This window comes from Calidris pugnax, unplaced genomic scaffold (genome assembly GCF_001431845.1).
Source record: "Calidris pugnax isolate Ruff unplaced genomic scaffold, ASM143184v1 scaffold273, whole genome shotgun sequence".
Classification (NCBI taxonomy): domain Eukaryota; kingdom Metazoa; phylum Chordata; class Aves; order Charadriiformes; family Scolopacidae; genus Calidris; species Calidris pugnax.
This window is the reverse complement of record NW_015094508.1, coordinates 4,985,288-5,006,313: the sequence shown is the minus strand read 5'-3', so window position 1 is coordinate 5,006,313 and position 21,026 is coordinate 4,985,288. Positions and strand designations below refer to the sequence as shown.

The 21,026-nt window shown below is 38.0% G+C and overlaps 1 protein-coding gene across 1 annotated transcript in view; it reads left to right on the top strand.

Annotated features, from left to right (window-relative positions):
• The window catches only part of ARSB (arylsulfatase B), a 66,075-nt gene that overhangs the window by 29,130 nt on the left and 15,919 nt on the right, over positions 1 to 21,026 (top strand). The window contains exons 4-5 of the mRNA XM_014964822.1: positions 1,784 to 2,027; positions 9,856 to 9,926. Of these exons, the coding sequence (XP_014820308.1) occupies positions 1,784 to 2,027; positions 9,856 to 9,926 (315 nt within the window). The remainder of the gene's footprint in view (positions 1 to 1,783; positions 2,028 to 9,855; positions 9,927 to 21,026) is intronic.

Below are 21,026 nucleotides of genomic sequence, written 5' to 3'. Positions count from 1 at the left end.
AAGCCCAGCCTGGAAGCCACTGCTACTTTTCATCCCTATCCCACGGCAACTACGAACTGAAAAATGCAGTGTCCATGAGGTGTGACTCCCAATAACAGATAATATTGAAAATATAACGTCAGGTAAAGAAAAACATAGCGATCCAGGAGATGTTTAACACACATGCTATCCCCTGGTTCAGTGATACCCATTCCATTTCAGCAGTTTTCAAACTGTGTGTGTTCTGGGTCATTATGAATGTACATCTGGGTCACAGAAAAATAACAAAAATCTATTTTTTTTTTTTTTTTTTTTTGGTAACTAGTAACTACTTAAATTCTCAGATCTCTTTGTTCAACATTGTTGTGTGAGAAATATTGGTAGGTAGGTATTTCGTTGCCTGCATTTCATGTTGAAGACAATGAAGCTATTTATTTATTTATTTTTAACACAAGAATGCTGGACATGCAAGCAGCCCCACTGGAGGCTGGTTGGGCCACAGAGCAATTTGCACTTTTCAAATCATGCCATTTTTTCCAAGTGCTTCATTTATCTTAGGGTTTCACCTTTTAAAGTCTTTACTGAGACATGCACTAGTTTATTCTGTAGCAGAACAAAAAGGGTTTTCTGTGCAATAGAAAGAAGTTCACAGTGGGGGTTCACATTGATCTCTAATAAATGAAAGAGAAGGGAGATAATTGTGTTGTGGTTACAGTAAAGTTCTTCTGTAACACATTGGACATGCACTTCTTGTTTCTTCCCTCAAATTCCTGTTTTTTAATCAGGAAATACAATATAAACATGTTAAATTACACTGAATGTCAGTTCAACAACTACTAGTTGAAATAATTTTAACCTCATTAAAATACATAAAATTATCCTGAAAAGAATTGTCATCAATGGCTCTTCTGAGATCATTACACTAGGTTTGAACAAGAACAACTGTATAGCAGTAATGAAGAGTAACTTCAAAGAATCATTAATTCTGTTGACTTCAGGATTCTGGACTTTATTTTAAGTGTATAAGCTTGGTCAGAGAGAATTTAATAAGAGTTACATGAGGTATCTCTAATTCGTGTGGATATTTCTGAGGTACAGTAATCAGAGTTCAACTTCTTCTCTACCCATCTTGTATGTTATTCTCACCAAACACAATAAATGCGGTATATTTCTGAAGTGCTTCAACTATTTAAACTAGTTTCAACTGTTTAATAGGCCTTTCTTCTTCTGCCTGAGAAACTGTTTTGTGTGACATACAAATCAATGTTGCTGCCTAAAAATCTAGGAAAAAAGTGGTTCTCAACTGGGAGTATGAGTACTGTTCTGACACTGGAATAATAATTTTCCATTTTAAGTATAACTTACTTCTGTAGGAGACAGTGTATTCTAAGTAGTAATGTTGGCATTGGTAGCAGCTCTTCTTGTGGTCTGTGAAGTAGTTTGAACTAATTTTTTTAAGTCTTTGATTCTGGAAGCTTTGGATGTCTAATGATGTTTAGAATCAAAGTCAGAAGCTGCTTTTAACAAGTCTTTCTAAATCATTTGTTTGTAGTATGGTATCATTTCTGCCTAGCAATAACTGCTCATTGTAGTAATTTTTAAGACTCTGGCAAGAATTAGCTCACATTTGTGATATGCTCTGAACACCTGATGTATTGTACAAACACTTAACAGCACTACGCAAGTACTTGCATGACATGCCTGTATTGTGAAAATATTTTTTCAAATGGATGAATACATCTTGTGTGAAGGATTGTTCTGTTTCTTTCTTACCATTAATTCCTTTTAATTTCTTGTTTTCCAGATAATGGAGGACAGACTTTGTCAGGTGGGAATAACTGGCCACTGAGAGGAAGAAAATGGACCCTCTGGGAAGGAGGAGTGAGAGGAGTAGGCTTTGTTGCAAGTCCTTTACTGAAACAGAAAGGTGTAGCAAGTCATGAACTCATCCATATCTCTGACTGGCTGCCAACGCTGGTGCACCTTGCTGGAGGACATACCAATGGCACAAAGCCTTTGGATGGCTTTGATGTTTGGAAAACTATCAGGTAACTTGCATGTCAAATCACCGAGTCAGCATTCTGCTATGAGAAGAAGTTAATCAGCCCAGAGAGCAGAGCTGGAACTAGAGGAGGGGAGTATTACATGTTCCTTTCCCTAAATATAGAGAAGGTGTAAATACAGCTAACTTTGCTATCCATGAGAGAATTATCTAGGTTGCAAATTAATCCTGGTTACAGGTGCAAAACCTCCATACAGCTTTCATTTGGTGTGTTGAATTTATCAGAGTGGGCACGACAATGCATAAACACAGAATACTTTTTCAAGAATGCTCTGTGATCCAGAAGTACATTAACTGATTTTGCACAGCATGGGGTACAAGGTAGTAAATTTTGTGGACCTTTCCCTGCTCGCTGCAGAGCCCAGTTGGGTGTCTCTGCAGTCCACATCTCGAATTGAACATGTGGGAAATGTACGCCAACGTTAAACTCACTGAGCACGGATTCCACTTTGATGGTTTGTTAGCTCAGTACAGGACCTGTCAGGCTGACTCCAAGTGTAACCATTTGAATTGGTCTCCATCGTGCTGTCCAATGTCTCAGAAAGCCTGCGAGGTTGAGTACAAAAGTAGTCCTGACTTGATGCCTGAGAGGTCGCGATGTTGTGCCGGATTTAGCCAAGCTGGAATGCTCAGCAGCACCACGCAGACATGCTTAGATGGCTGGAAAAGAGAGGCAGCTTAGCTCCAGTTGAGTTGGCACTGAGACCACTGACTTTTACTGGGGCCATCTCTGACTCTGTGAAGCTCTCATGCTGTCTGGATTAACTGGGATATCCCAAGCACCATTAGTTCAGATAATTGAGAGTCCTCTGTGCATTGAAAGAAAAATGAGTTAAATCCCATATATTTTTCCTCTGGAAAAGGGTAATAAAAATGGTATCACAAATGCTAGATACTGGGGCCCCTGAAGAATCAGGTATTAACTGATAAAGGTGATTTTTTTCCACTGGAACAAACTATCAAAAGAAACTCTGGTGTTGACCCTGTGTGGTATCTTCAATCAAGACTTATATTGAGTCAGTCCTTCCATCTTTCAAAGCTTTTCTTTTATTCTAAAGTTTTTTTTTATTCTACTAAAATGGATAACAAAGTCCTTAAAACCTGAGTTTCTGTGGAATTTTGAACTTATGTCACCAACCTTTAGTTTTGCATAAATTGCATTATGACATAGGTTTCTTTGTTTCTCCCTCTTCTGCTATTTTCCCTCTGTAGCTATTTTCTGCAATCTTCTACATAGTGCATGATGATAAATACTGGTTTTTGTGTGTCTTAGCATCTCAGATTGTGAATTGCAGGAGTTAGTTCCTAAACAAGCATGAATGGCAAATGTTTGGCTTAGGGATTGTGATGAGAAATTGAGAGTTAGAGCAGGCAGAGTTGAAACCATCTACCTTTCCCTAGTTAGCCCTATATAGACCTTGAATTAAAAAAACTAAACAAACAAAAACACACACAGAAAAACAATCAAACAAAAAGACTTCCAAACCTGAACACCCCCCCCCCGCCAAATACCAAAAAAAACCCTTTATTTTGAGTTCAGAATTGTTTTGTTTCTAGTTTTAGTAGGAGTACCTGTTGTGAAAGTGCTACAGTTGATTTCTTTCCTAGTGCTGCTTGTTTCTGAGGAGCTAGGCGGTAGTTTTGTTGCAGAGAGCTCATGGCCCTGTGCCCAGGTGTACTGTATGGCTCTCTTCCAAGTGGAAGAAGATAAGGATGTGTATAATTGAGGCCAGGGACCATTAACTGCCAGGAAGGAGTGGAGACTCCTGTCCAGCCAGAGATAGTAAAATATCTTACATGCCAATGTTACTGTGGGAAAACTTAGCAAGATCCTGGGGTGCTCTTACACCATAGACTTTTCTTCCAGCTACCAGCTGAATTCCTGCCTAATTCAGGTTTAGTTTCGACCAGGTATTCTCTGTCTTCTCAGATCAGGTTACTTCAGCAGGAAAATTATACATGGGGAAGGATAGGTACAGCTGTGCCTCCCCTGCATGCTCCTGGCACTTTAATCCTAACTCTTCATGGAGGAACTGAATGCAGTGTTTACTGGTACTGCTGGGAAATAGGTGACCTCCAGTATCTTCACTAGCGCCAACCAGACGGCCTCTGTCCAGAGGGGAGAAAAAAGTCAGTTTTAGTGGACTGTTCGGCTGCTCATTGGCTGACCTTGCAGCCAAAATGTCAGATTTCACATGATTTTCCCATGTAATCAGGAGAAATGAGTGTATTAAATTTCCTGATCATAACTCAAAAGGTCACTTGAATATTGGATAGCAAACAGTGAAGGCACAGTGCCCTTTTGGTGACATCTGATGGAAAGTTCAAATATGTTGGTCATAATGAGTGAAATTAAATTTTGCTAAGATTCTACTTCATTTGAAAAAAGTAAATAAATAGCCAATCACTGTGTTACATCTGCATTTTTTTCAGCCCTTCTTGTGGGTTTGGGCAGGTGGGGGGGTGGACTTTAATCCTAAGCCTACTGTTTCTTATGTGTATAGTCACAGGGAGAAGGTTATGAATTTGGAAGCTTGATCTACATATTTGAAAGAATATATTAGGCAATGCAGGTACTCTCAGAAGTCACAAAAATATTGGATCCATTTCATTATCTGACTGATCTCTGTCTAAAAATTAACAGTTCTCAGATGTGTTCTTAATATGATATTTATATAACACACAGAGAAGTTATATAATTATGAAAGTAACTATTTATAAATACATTTTTAAGATATAGATCATGATCATGATCTAAATAATATAGAAATTAGATACGAATTTTGAAATCCTAAATACCAGTTCTGAAATCCTAGACCAAAATGAACTTTCTGTAAAGATTTTGAGCTTATTGCTAGTCCAAATTAGGAATCACATTAATATAACACTGACTAATATTAAGTTCTTTTAGTAAAAAACAACATGCATCTACAAGTGTTCATTTCATGTCTCCCCTACTTAATTTTAACATGAAGAACCAGAAGAAAGTTAATGATTAGAAGCAAATGGCATGAAAAGAAAAAGTTCCGGAGCATGTTTCTTGTGGACAAAAATATCTTCTTATGCATTCTTTTTAGCTAACTATACTTTTTTTTTCTTTCATACAATGCATGAAAATGAGGAAATACAATGTTATTGGTCTCATTGTTTAAACCTTTAGGTTACCTTTTAGGTAAAAATTTTCATGCCACTTAAAAGCTCTTTGATGGGGGTTTGAACTCAAGAGCTTGATTGCTTTTCCCAAATTGATCTGCTGACCTAGTAGTGTAGGAAATAGTATTGTAACACCGTATAAATGAGAGATCTAGTAGAAGAGGACTGTGATGTTATTTAAAATAAAAACTGAAATAAAGCAGGTTTTACTCTCACAGCCCAGAACTCTCACTCACCTCAGGGGGTGTGGGTCTAAGGAGTCTACCCAGCAGCCAGGCACCAGGGCAGGGGTTTTCAAGCCATGCATCTGGCAGCCAGGCACCATGGTGCTTGTGACCAGGTGTTAGGACCAGGATCTGTTGCAGTGGTCTAGGCATGCCAGCTATCAAGTTCTTCTAACATCTTCTGTGTTCTTCTTAGGTTGGTGACCACACACAGGTTCTGGTTATGTCTTTTCATACCGTTTTGATGCTGCTTCTCTGTCCTGTCCCACCTCTGTGAGTCACCAGGTGCCATCTCTGTTATGGTTCCCCATCTCCCTGTTGTGGAAAACTGGTCTAGATGCGTTGGATAGATGTCTGCTAATCTGCTGTGGTTAACACAGGGCTGTTATGAGAGCCCTTTCCCTGCTGTGTGTTTGTGCTGTTGTCTCCACAGGTAGATCTTCCCACTCTCTCCGTTCATACCAACCTTGGCCTTTCTGCTACAGTTTTCTATGGTAAAAGATCGTAGACCACCCTAAAAACTTTTCCATTCAAATATTTGTTGCAGCATATCTTTAGACCAGTACTTCCTAAATTTAATTTTCCTCCAAGTACCTTTGGAATCGGATTTAGCTTTCCCTTTAATATCCCCAACTTCTTTTAAAAGATAACATAGGATAGTATTACTGTACCGACCCATTTTTGGATATCCATCAGATCATTCCAATTTCAGGTATAAACCTTCTACATAAGTCATAGTAACCTGCACTTTTCTAATACTTTAGATTACAATGGGTAGCACTACAATATAGCTGGAATCTCTAAAACCATGTAAATATTTGAAATTATATCTAAAAATACAGGATAATATCACTAATATATTTTAGAAAAATAGTAACTGAGAATACTAAGAAAAATTAATGGAAAACAACACTAAAATGCATGTAGTCAAGGAATCTAAACCATACTGCATGTTTCCAAGCAAGTATCTCAAAAGGCACTTGCATTTCTAAGAAACATCTGTGCTCCAGATGCTTGCTACTCTATTGAAATAGAGACATGAGGCAAAATAATTTTACTTATGCAGAAATTTGCCCTGGTTGATACATTGTTTTGATGTATTTTGATTTTCAGTACTGAGTATCTAATATGTCTGTGCTCAGAAAAAAGATTTTATTTTACATTAGCAGGAAAATGGAAAACCAAGTGGTAGAGCACATGAAGCAGTATGGTGGGCACTGAGAGATTCAGGATAAAATGCAATAAAATACTAATATTTCTTCAAAGTTTGTTAGGAAGCATAGGTTTTCAAATTTTACTCGTACATTTTGCAGGACAAGTTTCGGTTTTATGTTTTTGTAATGCTCAAAGTACCAGAATTGACTAGGTGAAGTACACGAAGCAAGAGCAACTTTAATGCTTGTGTACCAAATGGTTACATTCATTTTAGGAATTAAACATAAGCTTGAAAAAAAATATTCCAGTGTTGTGGTATAAATTAATGCTGAAGAAAGTGCAATGTAAAGCTGAGAATAATGTTTATTTCCAGCATATCTGAAATGTGATTATTTTAGGAAAGCGTGTACAGATATGACCCAGAGAAATACAATATATGGCAAGGTTAAAAAGGCTCAGATTTTGCTGAGTGACACTAAGGATATTTTTGTGCAAGATAAACATATTTATCCTGAAAAACCTTGGATTCCTTCCCAAGGACACCTTCTGCCTATTTAACAACAACAACAGAAGTGAAAGATCACATGTAAATGTTTGTTCATGTTCACTAAGGAGTAATAGATCTTTCGATATGTTTTAAAAAATTTGCAAAGCAGAAGGTAGAGTGGTGTTCTCAGCATAAACTAGCTGATTCTCATACCAGCTCTGAAGTTTGTCTGTATGTTTTCGTCAAGATGTTCTTACATAGAGGATTTTTTTGGAAAACTTTGGAAAATCTTTTAACGGCTTAATAGTCAGTCAGACATGGTGGAATAATAACCAGACAAAAGTTCCTTATTTTTAGGGACAGGAGCAATATATTTGAATGTTGGACTCTAAAAATAAATATTCTAAAATTAGAGCATTGTAAGATATGGTTACACTGGAAGTTGCTAAAATACAAAGGCAGGACTCCCTAGAGAATCTTACTGCTTTCTTATTCTAGCCCTGTTGGCTAGACTGTATTAGCGATGCAAAACATTCTTGGCAGAATATCTGCCAAGGTGAATATGTTGTTTAGGCTGTCTCTTTTAAGGAGACTGAGGTCGGTGTGGAGCTCCCTAAATGGGAAGGAGGACAGAGTTTAGGCACAAGGAAAGGGAACTCTGCTACAAGCCTAAATTCTCTACTTCTTGTCCCCAGGGTGTTGCTTCTGTCATCCTGATGTCCTTTTCTGTCAGCTAGTCATATTCTTCAACGTGAAATGCCATCTTCTTTTCTCTGGCTGTTGTTTTTATGAATAATGTATGCTGGTTATAAACCTCCATTTTGTGTGCAACAGAATTACCTGAATAACACCCAAACTGAAGAAGCAGATAGTGCTACAGAGCTTAATACAGTAGTGCTGTAAGCTTTAGGCAGTATATCTCATGATTGTAAATAAATCACATTTGCAAGTTACTAACACCAATATTCTATTGCAGAAAAAAAATGGATTAAATTAAAATGACAACTGCAGCATGAAAAACTTGAATGAATGCAGGTCTAATCTTTATATTTTGTGTTCTACCTGTTGTGCAATGTCATTCCTAGCCGTGTTTAGTGTACAGTACTCACCCTCCAGATCAAAAGCCATAAAGGGAGTTACCTTTAATGACATGATAGTAGTACTGGTCTGCTTGAACACCATGAATATTCTTGGTTCTGACTTTCTACTTAATGTGGTGCTGTATGAATATTGGATGTATAAACAGGAGAAGCACATAGGAATAAGTTACTTATTTCTTCTGTATTTGGCCCTGGTGGAAGATACTTAACATAATTCTGGTGTTTGCTTTCTTTTAGAAGGATACTGAAAAATGTAGATACAGATTAGAACTGCAAAATAGGAATATCTCCCCCAGCAGTTACTGCGGAGTCATTCACATGCTATAATTTCGCATCCTAATTTACCTTGTGTTAACGGTTCCTATTACTGTTACCTATGAACAATCGGCAAAAGACACACTTGACCACAGCTGTAGATGAAGCATCTAGAGACAGTAAGGGTCTGTTAAATCTAAGGTAAAGTTTGGTTAAATAAGGCCAAGCATTCCTTAGTTAAGTGTGTGACTACTGTAGATATTAGGATGCAGGGAGGAGGGGAGAGTTAATCTTTCACACACATTTTGGGAAAAAACATTTGTGTGGCAGTTTTTGTATACTGAATTACTAACACTGAAGGTTAATTATTGTACTTCCTCTGTATTAATTCCAAGGCTGTATTATCTGAATACATTTAATCTTTCATCTAATCCTCCTTGTTAATTTTGTACTTGCTCAAAATGTGTAGTGTCTAGAAATGGCTTAAGAAATGCAATAGAACAATATTAATTTTAGTTAGTTGTTAATGAAATTTTTAAATTACAGGTAAATATTATTTAATTATATATTTTATATCTTAAAATAATGGCCATTTTTGAGGTTTGTACTAAGTTTTCTGTTACCTGATTTTTTTATGTTTAGTGTCAAGTTGTTTAGGGGCCCTGGTTGAATTTTGGAGTCTTATAATGAAGGTCCTTAACAATAAGACAATTTAAGTTATTTCTAAAAAGAAGTGTTTAGGTTCACTGTCAAATAATAAAATACTGTTGTGCCATGATGTAGCCAAAGTTCTTTCTAAGTATGTCTTCCTACTCATGTTGCCCTTTCTAAGGAATAAGTTTCTTTTCCTCAGTTTTTTAGGACCAGGTTTTACTTAACTCAGAAAATTTATTGGTAAGTTCAGAGGCTTGTTCCATGCCATCCCTATGTAGTCAATGTCTAGAAAAAGAGGAGTGATTACTTTCTTTCCCACAAGAAGGTTCAGAGTATCTAAATAATCCTTGTGACCTCAATTACAAATCAAAGGTGGTTTTTCTGAAGGGTAGTGAATGCCTCTAGTGTTTTTTAAGGCACAAAGCCAAATTGCTTTCAGCACTCATTCAGGTATGCAGAGAGTTTAGCAAGTGCCATGCCGGTTTACACTGCAAAATTTGATTTTTAAAGTTGATTGTTGTAAAGACCTGCTTTGGTAGGGACAATTCTGTACTTTGTAAATTTGTGAATAGTGCCATTAAACACCAGTGAATTCAGGGAAGACTGATTGGAGCAAAGGCTGTTATACTGGGCTGGAAAAGAGCATTCAGATTAAAGTTGATAGCAATTAGTCTATGGTTATGAGCTCATTCTGTATGAGGATGACAAAAAGCCTTAAAATAAAACACGCAGAATCCTAATGAGCTGTAGAGGGAAATTAATATTTCCTTTTGAAATCTCTCCTAGTGAAGGAAGACCTTCCCCCAGAGTGGAACTGCTGCACAACATCGACCCCTTGTTTGTGGATGACTTCCCATGTGAGTATGCTACTGATTGTTCAAGGGTTATTAAATATAAAGTTTATCTTCTGAGCACTCCTTCTTTTCCGTAAGTGAAGTATTTCCTGCTAGGTGAAACAAAATAGAGTGGGATGCCTTCTGCTTTTAAGTAAATAGCTTTAAAAACAGAGATGTCATCCCCCAGGTGCTGTTAAGTACTTACGGAATCATGACCAGCAAGCACTTCCTATTTCAGAGAGCTCTGAAGCACTGCTGAGTAATGAATAAAATACTTCAGGGTATGGAAATGTTGAGGATAAGCCATGCCCCTGAGGTGCACAGTGAGGCATGCTGCCAAAAAACCCTTCCAAACCCTGTCTCCCGTGCTCCAGGTTGGCAGGTAGCTCCCAATGAACTGCTTTCTCTAGCACATCTTGATACATCTATGTGATATGACCTTGCAAATGGAAAACCTGAGTTTGTGGGAAGCTGAGAAGTTCCAACTGTTGTCATTACTTTTGTTCCATAATCGCATGGGTTGGATCTTTAATGCCGTAGTCACATGAACTGGAGTTTAGGTTTGCCAATTCTATAGCTGTTTAAGCACCGTCTGTTTTATGATTCAACATTATTAGTTTGCTAAGGACTACAAACTTTGCAAGCAGTAATTTTTTTTCATGCAGAACATTGGAACAGGTCCTTTCCAGTGTTTTTATAGCATTTCTGTATTTCATTAAATAAAGAAGTAAATCCAGGAAGAGGAAAAGTAGAGCAGTGGGGACGGTGATCCGTTGCCTGCAAGACAGACACATGTTGTGCTCTATGGAAAGGGGTAAGCTGGCCTTCTGCAATGCACATCTGGTTCTGTGGTGCTTTGCTCAGAAGGAGCTGCACTGGGCTTATCTCATGCTGTGGGCAGCACTGCCTGCAGATAATGCCTCCAAACTGATGGAATTAAAGTGTAGCTACTCCCATTTCCCTTCAAAGGATGCTCAGTCCCTCGCAGCGTTCCTGTACGATGTGATGCCCTGGTGCGGTATTCTCGGGCACACTGCAGAGACCATCTTTTCTTTGTGGGAACTGCTGTGACTGAGATCAGCAGAGGTGTTTAAGTAGACAAATTCCTAGTATAAATAGAAGGGGGGTGACCCGAGGATGTTTTCAGGAGCCTAAGCTCAAGAAACACTTCCCTGGATTGCTTCCATGATGCCATGCTCTGCTATGTACAGCGTGTCCTTACTTTTTGTGTGCATTGTGTGAGGTCTGAGCAGGGAGCGGGGCAGGCAGGCAGAAGCTGTAGTGAGTGGAACTTTTATGCTGGATGAGATGTGACTTTTAAGCATCACGAACAGAAGAAGGGGTATGCTTGCCTGTAAATGTACCATGTTTTTACGTACCTTTCAAAACTGGAGTCATTAAAAACAAAAACATAACTCTTCACCCCCATGTCCTTATGCAGCATATAGGGTTTCCCTGTCTCTTCTCAGCAAAGACCTCTAATTTTGACAAGTTACTTTGTGCCACCTGTTTTGGTTTCTCCCTTAATAGCACTTTTGATCAGGAATAGGTAAAGTTGACCTCCAAATTAGTATACCTTACATTTTCCATAGTTTTGATTTTATGATACCATTCTTAAAGAATTCAAGAGTAACTAATTATACTTCTGATAGATTTGACAAGATGTATCACTGTTATACACAGCAAAATATGCATTAAACTGTGCTTTTTCAGGTCACTGTTCTTTCCATTAACATACTGTTTCTAATGCAACAGAGCATGTTAATTTATAGTCCACTGTTGGGGACAAGAAATCCAGCTTTCTTTGTACTCCATCTATTGTCATAATGTGCTCAATTTATTATAAGTTAACTGGAAGTTGGAATGCTTTTGTGCTTTGCAGGATGAGTCATTGTATTATTTATGATTCTGTTTTTGACCCAGATAGTGAATTTATGCTTTGTCATATAAGGATTAAAATTTCTATTTAGCAATCCGAGTTATTAGGAGTAACTGTATATGTACGTTACTCAGCTGATTTCTACTTAGTGTTTGTTTTTCATTTGTACAAGCTGAGTAGTAAATTTAGAATTAAGATCCAGATAAATTATGTTGGTGTCTCTATTGTGGATAGATTAGGAGACACAAAGCTTGCAATTTATAAGTACTTTGATGTTTTCAGCAATCATGGCTGTCTCCATGTTTTGTTTTGTAGTTCTTGGTTTTTTTTAAAAGCATGTTAAAATAAATTGCCCATACAATCTTTGTATCACCATGTTGATAAACTGTGTGTCACTTAGGAGTCTTGCTCTTTCTTTGACTGTTTAGTGTTTCCTTTTCCTAACTCTTTTGAGAGCAGAGTACTCTTGCCTATGGTGCTAAAATCTATATATATATGTTTCGCTGGGTTCATTCCCACCTGCTGTGTAGTCTTTGGTCTTCTTTATGCCCATCTTGCCCTTGTCCTAGTCCACTTAAATAATCACATCACCTAAATCATCTTGTGTCAGATGAAGTATTCGTATTATACTAATACTTTCTTTTTGTTGAAATTGAATTAGAAAGTAACATAATGTCTGGATGATACACATTAGTCAAATCTTTGGCATTGCAGAGTACTGTGGAAGAGCAAAGAGGAAATTAAATTTCAAAATACAGTTAAACATAACAAAAAAACCTTTCAGGATGTTGTGGATAGTCATGCAAGTTCTGATCGCCATATTATTAAGGAAGACACTGTACTGTTGTTGTGCACACGTAGGGCATTAAGTTGTTGTTGCACTTGCACTCAGTGCAGGTTCAGTGCTCCTGAACACTTGAGTGCTTTTGCATATAAAGTATACTTTCTTTTATCGTAACATTTTTATTTAATGGATACATTTATCTTCATCTCTGTCTGAACAGACTGATACTATATATTTCCAGTAGCATGAATGATGGGACGTCTCATGTAATTCATTGATTTTTTTTTTTGACTGAAATAAGTCGGTTCTGTTCAGATTTTTTACACAAAAGCAAGCATTCCTTCAGGGAAGAATTAGTGTAAAAGACGTTAATTAATTTAGTGTCAACTCAACTGTTACAGCCAAGTATTCGATGGAATGTTAAGTTAAAGGTAGGACATGCTATCTTGATTACAGAGCTAACTACATCTTTGCTGCTGTGGTTCCAGATCTTGGAACTGACCTTGACATGATGCAACTTTTCAAGTGCTCAGTCTGAGCCCTGGATTCTAACCTCTGGGCATCAGCCAGGGTTACTCCAGCAGATCTGATGAATCTAGTGATCAGCATCTGCTTACCTTTTTTTTCAGGAGCTCATGTCCACTGATAAATACTATAGCCCTACAGTAGTCTTCTATCAAACTCCTATACTTCCCTCCTGTTGTTAATGCTAAACAGGATAAGAGGGAAAACACTGTAGACTAGGTTGCCTGCATTTCCATTTTACAAAAACAATGCTGAGAGATCTTATTTCACTGGCTCTTTCAAGTAATCATCTTTCCTCTCAGAGGGCAGACTTTCTTCATTCAAGAATAAACCTTTCCAGTGGCCTGAAACGTATTGCAGTGTTTCAGACTGCAATTCCTCATTTGTCATCTTCTGTGCTAATAAAGGGGTTCCTGGCCCTGACCGCAGACTTTGCCTGCAGACTGCCTCTGATCTGTGGCAGCCCAGTGGAGCAGTCAGAGTTAGAAGTCATTTTTGTCACTGAACTGATCTGGTTTGCAGTGCAGACCTCCAAGAATTGTGGTAGTGTAATGGAGGAGGTGTAGAGTGAAAAACTAGAACGGGATCTCCAAAAACTAGGATGAGGAGCAGGGTGGGTTGTGGTAATCATAGCCAAGCCAGTCTGGTGGTGAGCTATTGCCTGTCCTCTCCCTTTCTCCCATCCTATCCTCCTCTTGGGTTGGATCTGGAAATCACATGGTGACAAGATGACTTCTCTGCTAGATCAGCCTTCAGACTACTCTGGGTGGCAGAGGGAAAGAGGAGGAGAGGTTTCTACCACATCAGCCAGCTGAACCAACTTGCCCTGTAGCTGTATGACTGGGAGCAGGGAGGGGACTGTGTGGTTGGTGGCAGATGGAGGCACTGGCCGCAGGACCCAGAAGCTAAGATCAGCTCAGGCCACCGGAGAACCTCAGCCAGAGGCATTATTTTCATGGAGTTTAAGCTAGCGGAGGTTGCTGCTGCTACCAGAGAGGAAATTCTGCTTCCCACAGGGCCTCACCACTGCTCCCCTTTCTCGTGGGTCACCAAAGCCACTCACAGAGCCAGGCTACGAACAAGGTCAGGATATTGGTTCAAATTTTAATAACCCTTTTTTTTTTTCCCTTTCGGATGTATGTTGGATATATAGCCAAGCACTCATTTTGGCACAAAGTATGAGACTAGAAGGAGTTTCAGGGGGTAGGTAAGACCGATTCTGTTGGCTCTGAAATGAAACCCTGAGGTTTCTGTTTCATATTATGTGATGAAGTGATCCAGCAGGTTTCTGCTGGGGATGTGCTTCGCTTCCTCCCCTGCCCTTTCCCAGCTGCACGCTCCTGGTGCTTATTTTGCATCCAATCTGGCACTCCATGGACGGATCCAACTTGTTAGTCTGGTTTTCCTCTGTCAGGTAGGTTGAATCTGCTTATTGAAGGGGCTGATGGGTGCCAGAGGCAGCACAAGGCAGAGGGCGAGGAGGGCTGTGTGGTTGGAAGTGGGGAGGCAGAAGGAGAGCCATCCCTCCTGGCACTGTCTGGCTGCTCCTGGAGCCAGAGCCCCAGGGGCAATGACTGAGGAACCACACCTTCTGGTTGGACCTCACTGTGCTAAACCGGTCTGGTGAGCTCTGCAGATGGAGCTGGACCCAGGCTCCTCAGAGGTAGTTTCTCCTCTCCCTCCTTGCTAAAAGCCATCACTTTTGTCTTTCTGGTTGTTTCTTCACTACCCTGTTGGTTACTTTCAGAAGTGATGAATATATGTCCCAATCACTGGGTTTCAGTGTAGATTTATAATTTATTAGAGAGTGCGCAATTACATAAAAGCAGAACATTGGTATGAAAGATCTACTGTCTTACATGTTTGGGTCTGAAACGTTCACTTTTCTGGTAGTTTTAAGAGTTTGATAGTAAAACAGGAAAATTAAAACCAGAAAGCTAAATTTATGTTGAAACAGAATATAATTTTCTTTGTAATGTACAGGTTAAGACAGCGCAAAAACAATCCATAAGTTAACTTAAAAGTTGCATAAATCAAAAATTTGATTTACATGTGTAGGAAGGAAAAAAACCCCAAAATTGTTTTGCCTCATTTTGTGACTTTGTCTTTAAAAGAAAAAAGCCAAGTTGTTGATGGTTTGGCAGCTGTGTTGGTGACGTCAGCTCTTCCATTGTGAAAGATCTGCTTTCTTTTATACAGCCTTATGGCATTTCATCAAGTTTTGGTGATTCAGCTGAATTAAAAACCAACTGGATTTAAGTCTAAATTCCCCTAACTGCTAAACCAAACATATTTCTGACCACACAGTCATTGCTAGATGCCCTGTCTTGAAGCAATATTGAAACTTTATATCCCACAGAAGGCAATTTTATTTTGAGAATCAGGACTAAACAACATGGTGAAAGGAAATGTGCCCTTTAATTCAGAGTTGTTAATCAGAATCTGTCAGTACACACTGTATTATTTATTAATCTGACTTGCTAAATTTATTAATTAATTTAGTGAATTTCACAAAATCTTGTAGACTACATGTATAGCATCACTTTCTCTTCAAAAAGAATTTTAATTTCTTTAAATTAGAAAGATGTATTCAAAATAAATATGTTGTTGGGTGGGGCTGTTTTGGGCTGAAAAAACTTTTACCTTCATTTAAAATTCCAGACTTAACCATAAACTAAAACTTCAAAGGCACAATAAAGTTGTATGCTACTAATTGTAGTCAATTTATTTTGAAGATACCTGTTCATAGAGGCAGAGATCCAAGACAGAGAGCTTGTAAAAACATTCTGTGATTTTTCTCCAAACTTTTATTTGCCCTAAGCAAAATTAATCAAGCTTTACATTGCTCTCCTTGACATTTGAAAAAAGGCATTGTCTCATACATGCCTCATATATCTCATATATATGCCTCTCATATATGTGTTAATTGCCAAAATAAATGATTGCTTATAAGGGTTTAGATCTGCATGCAGAATGAACATATGATATATTATAATAGAGAAAACATTTCAGTTGTGGGCCTGATGTATCATTCATGGGCATTAAAATTGCATTATAATGGCTGTAGCTTTATATATTATATCCATACATATACCGAAATGATTCATCTTGATTAAGGAATAGACAGTCTAGGCTCCTTTAAGCCCCTTTTGTTCACTTTTATCCAGGTGAAAGATGATTCTAGAGGCTTTGCAGGCCAGAAGTGATTTTTTCCCCAGTTTTATTAGTGATGATCTAGCTGCTTTAGAATTATTAAAAGAAGAAAGTGAAAAACCTATCCCTGGTAATGGAGTTTTTCAGTAGCAGCAGAAGACGTAGGTATGCATGGATGCTGCGTGGGCTTCGAATGGAATAAATATGCTCCATGTCTGCTCCAGGCTAAGACCCAGAATCTGCTCTTAAAGCCAAAAATGTGCAGAAAAGCAACCAATATGGCTAGCTGGCTGAGCTTATGTAGTGACAGCTGGGATGAGAGAATGGTCAAGAACAGGGAAAAAAGACAGATACGTTCTTTGCTTCTCCGAATTTCAAATTTCTCTGCAAAATTAAACATATGCATGCTGACCATCTGGACTCTGTCATCTTTTCATTACAAGAAAATCGTAAATTGCAGTGACCCCGTGTAAATCTATAAGGCAGGAGCTGCCAATATGTGACCCTATAGCTGTGTGTGGCCCTCAACCTCTTCATGTGCTGCTTTTCATGCCGGTCTGGCAGTTTTGGGCAGAGCTCAGCTCCACTCTCTAAGGGGAAGGCAGCCGTTCCAGCCAGCTCTGTTGCCATTCACATCAGAGATAAGTGATGTTTTGCTTTTGGCTGTCAGCTGTATGAAGTTTCTGGGGTGTAGCTTTTGGTGTCAGGAAGTTTGGCCTGTGGTTGAGGCCCAGGCCTTGGCTCTTGGCCCACCTGCATCTCAGTGTGAACCATCCATCCCTGCAGTATTCAGTACTAAGTGTACAGGGATTGCACATTTGGTGAGCCTCATAAAGACTAATCCCCGTGTTTCCTTTGGGATGTAGATAATATCTTTTAGAATTGAGAAACATTAAGTCACTTGCAAACGCCAGTATCATGGCTGGAATTCAGAAATCCCTCAGTACTGCTTCTTTTTGATGCTTCATTATATCCTATACCTATTTGAACATAACACTAACATTTTATATGTTAGTGTTGGCATAAGTCATAACATAAATGTTGACATAAATGTTAGATTACCATTTTCAAATGAAATATCTCTGAGCTGGAAACCTGTAAAGTTTTGATTGTGCACAGAATGTGAAAGTCAGGGTACACACCGCGCAGTTCTCTTTAACTTGAAAACTGCTACCTTACAGTGACACAAGTGAGGTTTAGGTGAATCACATCCAAGGCCATCTTGACATGAACTTTGATGTCTTCAGTAATTCATAAATACTATTACATTCAGTTCAAAGCTGTTTCCTGGAAAAAAGAAGATTTTGGGTTTTTTTTCCTTATTTTTCCATCAAAAGTAGAAGTTGAGCATTTCCTTTTGCTACCTCTCATTTTGTGACACTTCGCCTTGTAGGCTGTATTAATAAATATTCTCTTATTTAGAATAACTTAAATTTTTTTATTCTTTATAAGAATGTAATAATCTGGATAAATGCTTTGCCCTGTCAGCGTTCACAGGGATTTTTTGCTGCCATGAGTAATTCAGGGTTTTACTCAATTGTTTGTGTGGTGGGTTTTTTTGTAAAGATATAACCTGTTGCAAAAATTAAGGTAAATACTTTTATACAAGAGTGAGAGTATTTTCATATGCTTACTGTTGTGGAAATTGAGAAGAGTATGCATTTTGAAAGGTAAAAGACTGAGCATTGTACTCTAGTATTAGTCTTTCTTTTGGAATCAAACATTACTATGAGAAAACTGAAATTAGAAGGGATAATAGTGGATCTGTATGTTCACAGCATTCAGCCAAGTGAATTAAGACAGATGAGCTTTACTGAGTGAGTTTGTCTGCAGCACAGGCCTACGCCTTGTTAACGTGATGGTAGGAAGTTACAGTGTTTCAGGGTTTATCTATTTCTTGAAGTTCAATATTCTATTCATTCTTCCAAGGTTAAGGTCACGGCTATTCCTCAAACGTTTTTATTTTAATAAAGTAACAGAAAGACTCAGAGTTTTGTAGAAAACTCATTATTGCCATCAAGCAGCAAAAGGTCACAAAATGTCTTTCCTCAGTGAAGTAGCAAAACCCCTTATTTCTTCAGTAATTCATTGTCACAGTCTAGGCTGGAAGAGCCCTTGACATTTCCAGAGTTTCCTTGTTGAGGTAAAATAATTGATCTATACATCTCAGTTCAAAAAGAGAGAAATCAGTTAAAAGTACATATATGCAAAGGCCTTGTTAGCCCACGGAGCCATCCGCATTTCAAAGTGGCTGTAGCAGGCTCGTCCTTCCTTCTGGGATGTTTTCATTAAGGCATTAGGCCTACAAACGCATGCATAACTTCAAACATATACCGTATAAGCAAGGATGAGCAAAGACAAAGGTTATGCAGATATAAATGAAATGGAAAACCCATCAATTCTGAAGGGATGCTACTGACTATTGACCTACCATTTAGAAACAGTGTAGAATATTCTATTTATTTTATTCATTATAAGCATGGAGGAAGATCTGTTGGCTTTAAAAGACAGAGAAGAAAAGCAAAAAATAATTCTCTTTATCTGTGCAAAGAGGCGAAAGTGTAGACAGAGGAAGGTGTGTTGTGTGACCTTTCAAAAAATATGCAACATTTTCTTTCCAGCAGGGAAAAGAGTTGGCTGTCTTCTGTAGTACAGACCATCAGTAACAACAGGTGCCCATAGCACTGCGTAGGCCTAGAAATAACCATGAAGAACTTGTTTGACTCTCATATTGATGGTGTTTGTTTGTTATTGTGAAGAGAGAAAATGCTACTTAATTAGACAGTGCTATTCAAAGCTACCTTTTAACTTTTAGCTTTGATTTCTATGAGATTTTTTCGTTACTGCTTCATAAGAAGGCAAAAATCTAATAAGCACTAAATAACCTACTGATTATAGGTTTGTTGATGTACAAGCAGCAATGTCTGTGCAAAAGCAGTCTGCTCACAAACAAGATACTCTTACGTATACTTCCTTACAACAGTCGAAATAATTTGCTGGGGTTGAGAGGGTTGTTCATCTCTTGAAGTCAGACACTGAAACTTTGATATTTAACTTTAACCGTAGTAGAATGTTTTTTTTCTAAAGTTCCCTGCAGATTTTCCCTCAGAAAGGCTAATTTTGCAATGATTGTAAAACAGCTACAAATCTAGTAGAATAAACATTGATCAAGAGTTTAAAATATATGTATTTTCTGAGACATGCAATAAGCTTTAAATTTTGGGTTTTAGTGAATGGTGGTGACTGTGAGTGTTATAAGTATCAGTAGCATTTTCTCCTGCCTGTCTCTCCATTTCTGCCTGTTTCTCCAACTCCTCCCAAAATTCCAGGCATGGAAGTAGGAGTTAAGGCAGAGAAAATAAAATGAAGTTACTTTAAATCATGTATCCCGAGAAAGAATAGCCTAGAAATCTATACCATTATCCATTATAATCAGGAAGCTTTAAAAATTTCCTGAATTTTGTGGAAGGTATCTCTAATTACATTTTGACAGTCTGTTGACTGAGATTTGCTGAAGTTCAGCAGTTACTAGTAAAGACCTTAAGACAATTTGCAGACGATCCTGGTGAGATCGGCGCTTTAGTCAGAACTCATAATACCCCAGTTGACTGTTGCGTGTGCGCTGGATCCCAGGGCTGAATCAGTTGCAGGAGGAACCTGAGCTGCATTCGTGCCAAAATAACAATCTGCACTTTGCCAGAGCAATAGGGAGAATTTCTTAAAACTTCTCCTGGAGTTTGCTTTGTCTTATGCAGTTCTCGATGAAAACTAAGCAACGGGCTGCTTTGCAGATTCAGGTCTAGCAACAGGTAATTTTAGTCATGAAGTTTCCATTGTATAAAGTGCTAAAAATAAATTTCCAGTACAGCACTGTCTACAAAATTTTTAATGCATCTATGTGAAACACAGTGCAAAAATTTCTGTTTATGGGCAGTGATAGTTTTGCCGGTGAAATCCTCATCTTCTTGTGTGTAAGACTTCTCATGCTTCTGTAGCTACAGAGGAGAGAAATATTTCCTTTTCCCCTCCAATTCTATTTATAAATGTATGGAGAACAACCATGTGTTTTCATACTGTTGACAAAAAAATTAAGAATTTAAAAAGACCTTATGTTTATAAATAGAAGATATATAGGGTCTAAGTGTATAACCTAATAGTAGAAATATTAACTATGCCTTTTGTTCTTTTGCTTTTTTATTTCTCAAAAAAAAAAAATTTGAAATTGTAGTCTTACTCTTATCTTGCAGGTGAATAATTGATTCATCTGACTCGCTTAAGATTTTAGGGACTGTATAAATTATATTACTATGTTAGAGGCAGTCATGATTTTCAGAGTGTCTGGAAGAAACTTGATTTAATATTCATCAGTGGAAAGAAAAAATGTAGTACTTTCACTTCTCTCAATGCTATAACCATTATGGTCTAGTGTGTATATTAAAAACTTGAACCACATTCAATATGTTATTTCCTGACATTTAGGGGAAAAAAAATCTAATGTTAAAGTCAAGCATGTTGGTGATTAATCCAAAAACATAAAGCAAAGAAATTCAAATAGAATGGAAATCCAGTGTAATTTCTGACCCAAGCCATAGGTTCGTACTAATTTTATTATGTGTGTAGCTGAACAATGAAAGAGTACAGCTTTCCAATTGTTAAAATAGATACACCTAGAAACGGTGTATCCATTCCTGACACCTTTTTTTTTTTTTTTTTTTTCCCAGATCCAGGGACTTCCAAACCGGGAAAAACCAAAGGAAGTCTGGGTTTTTTTTTTTTTTTG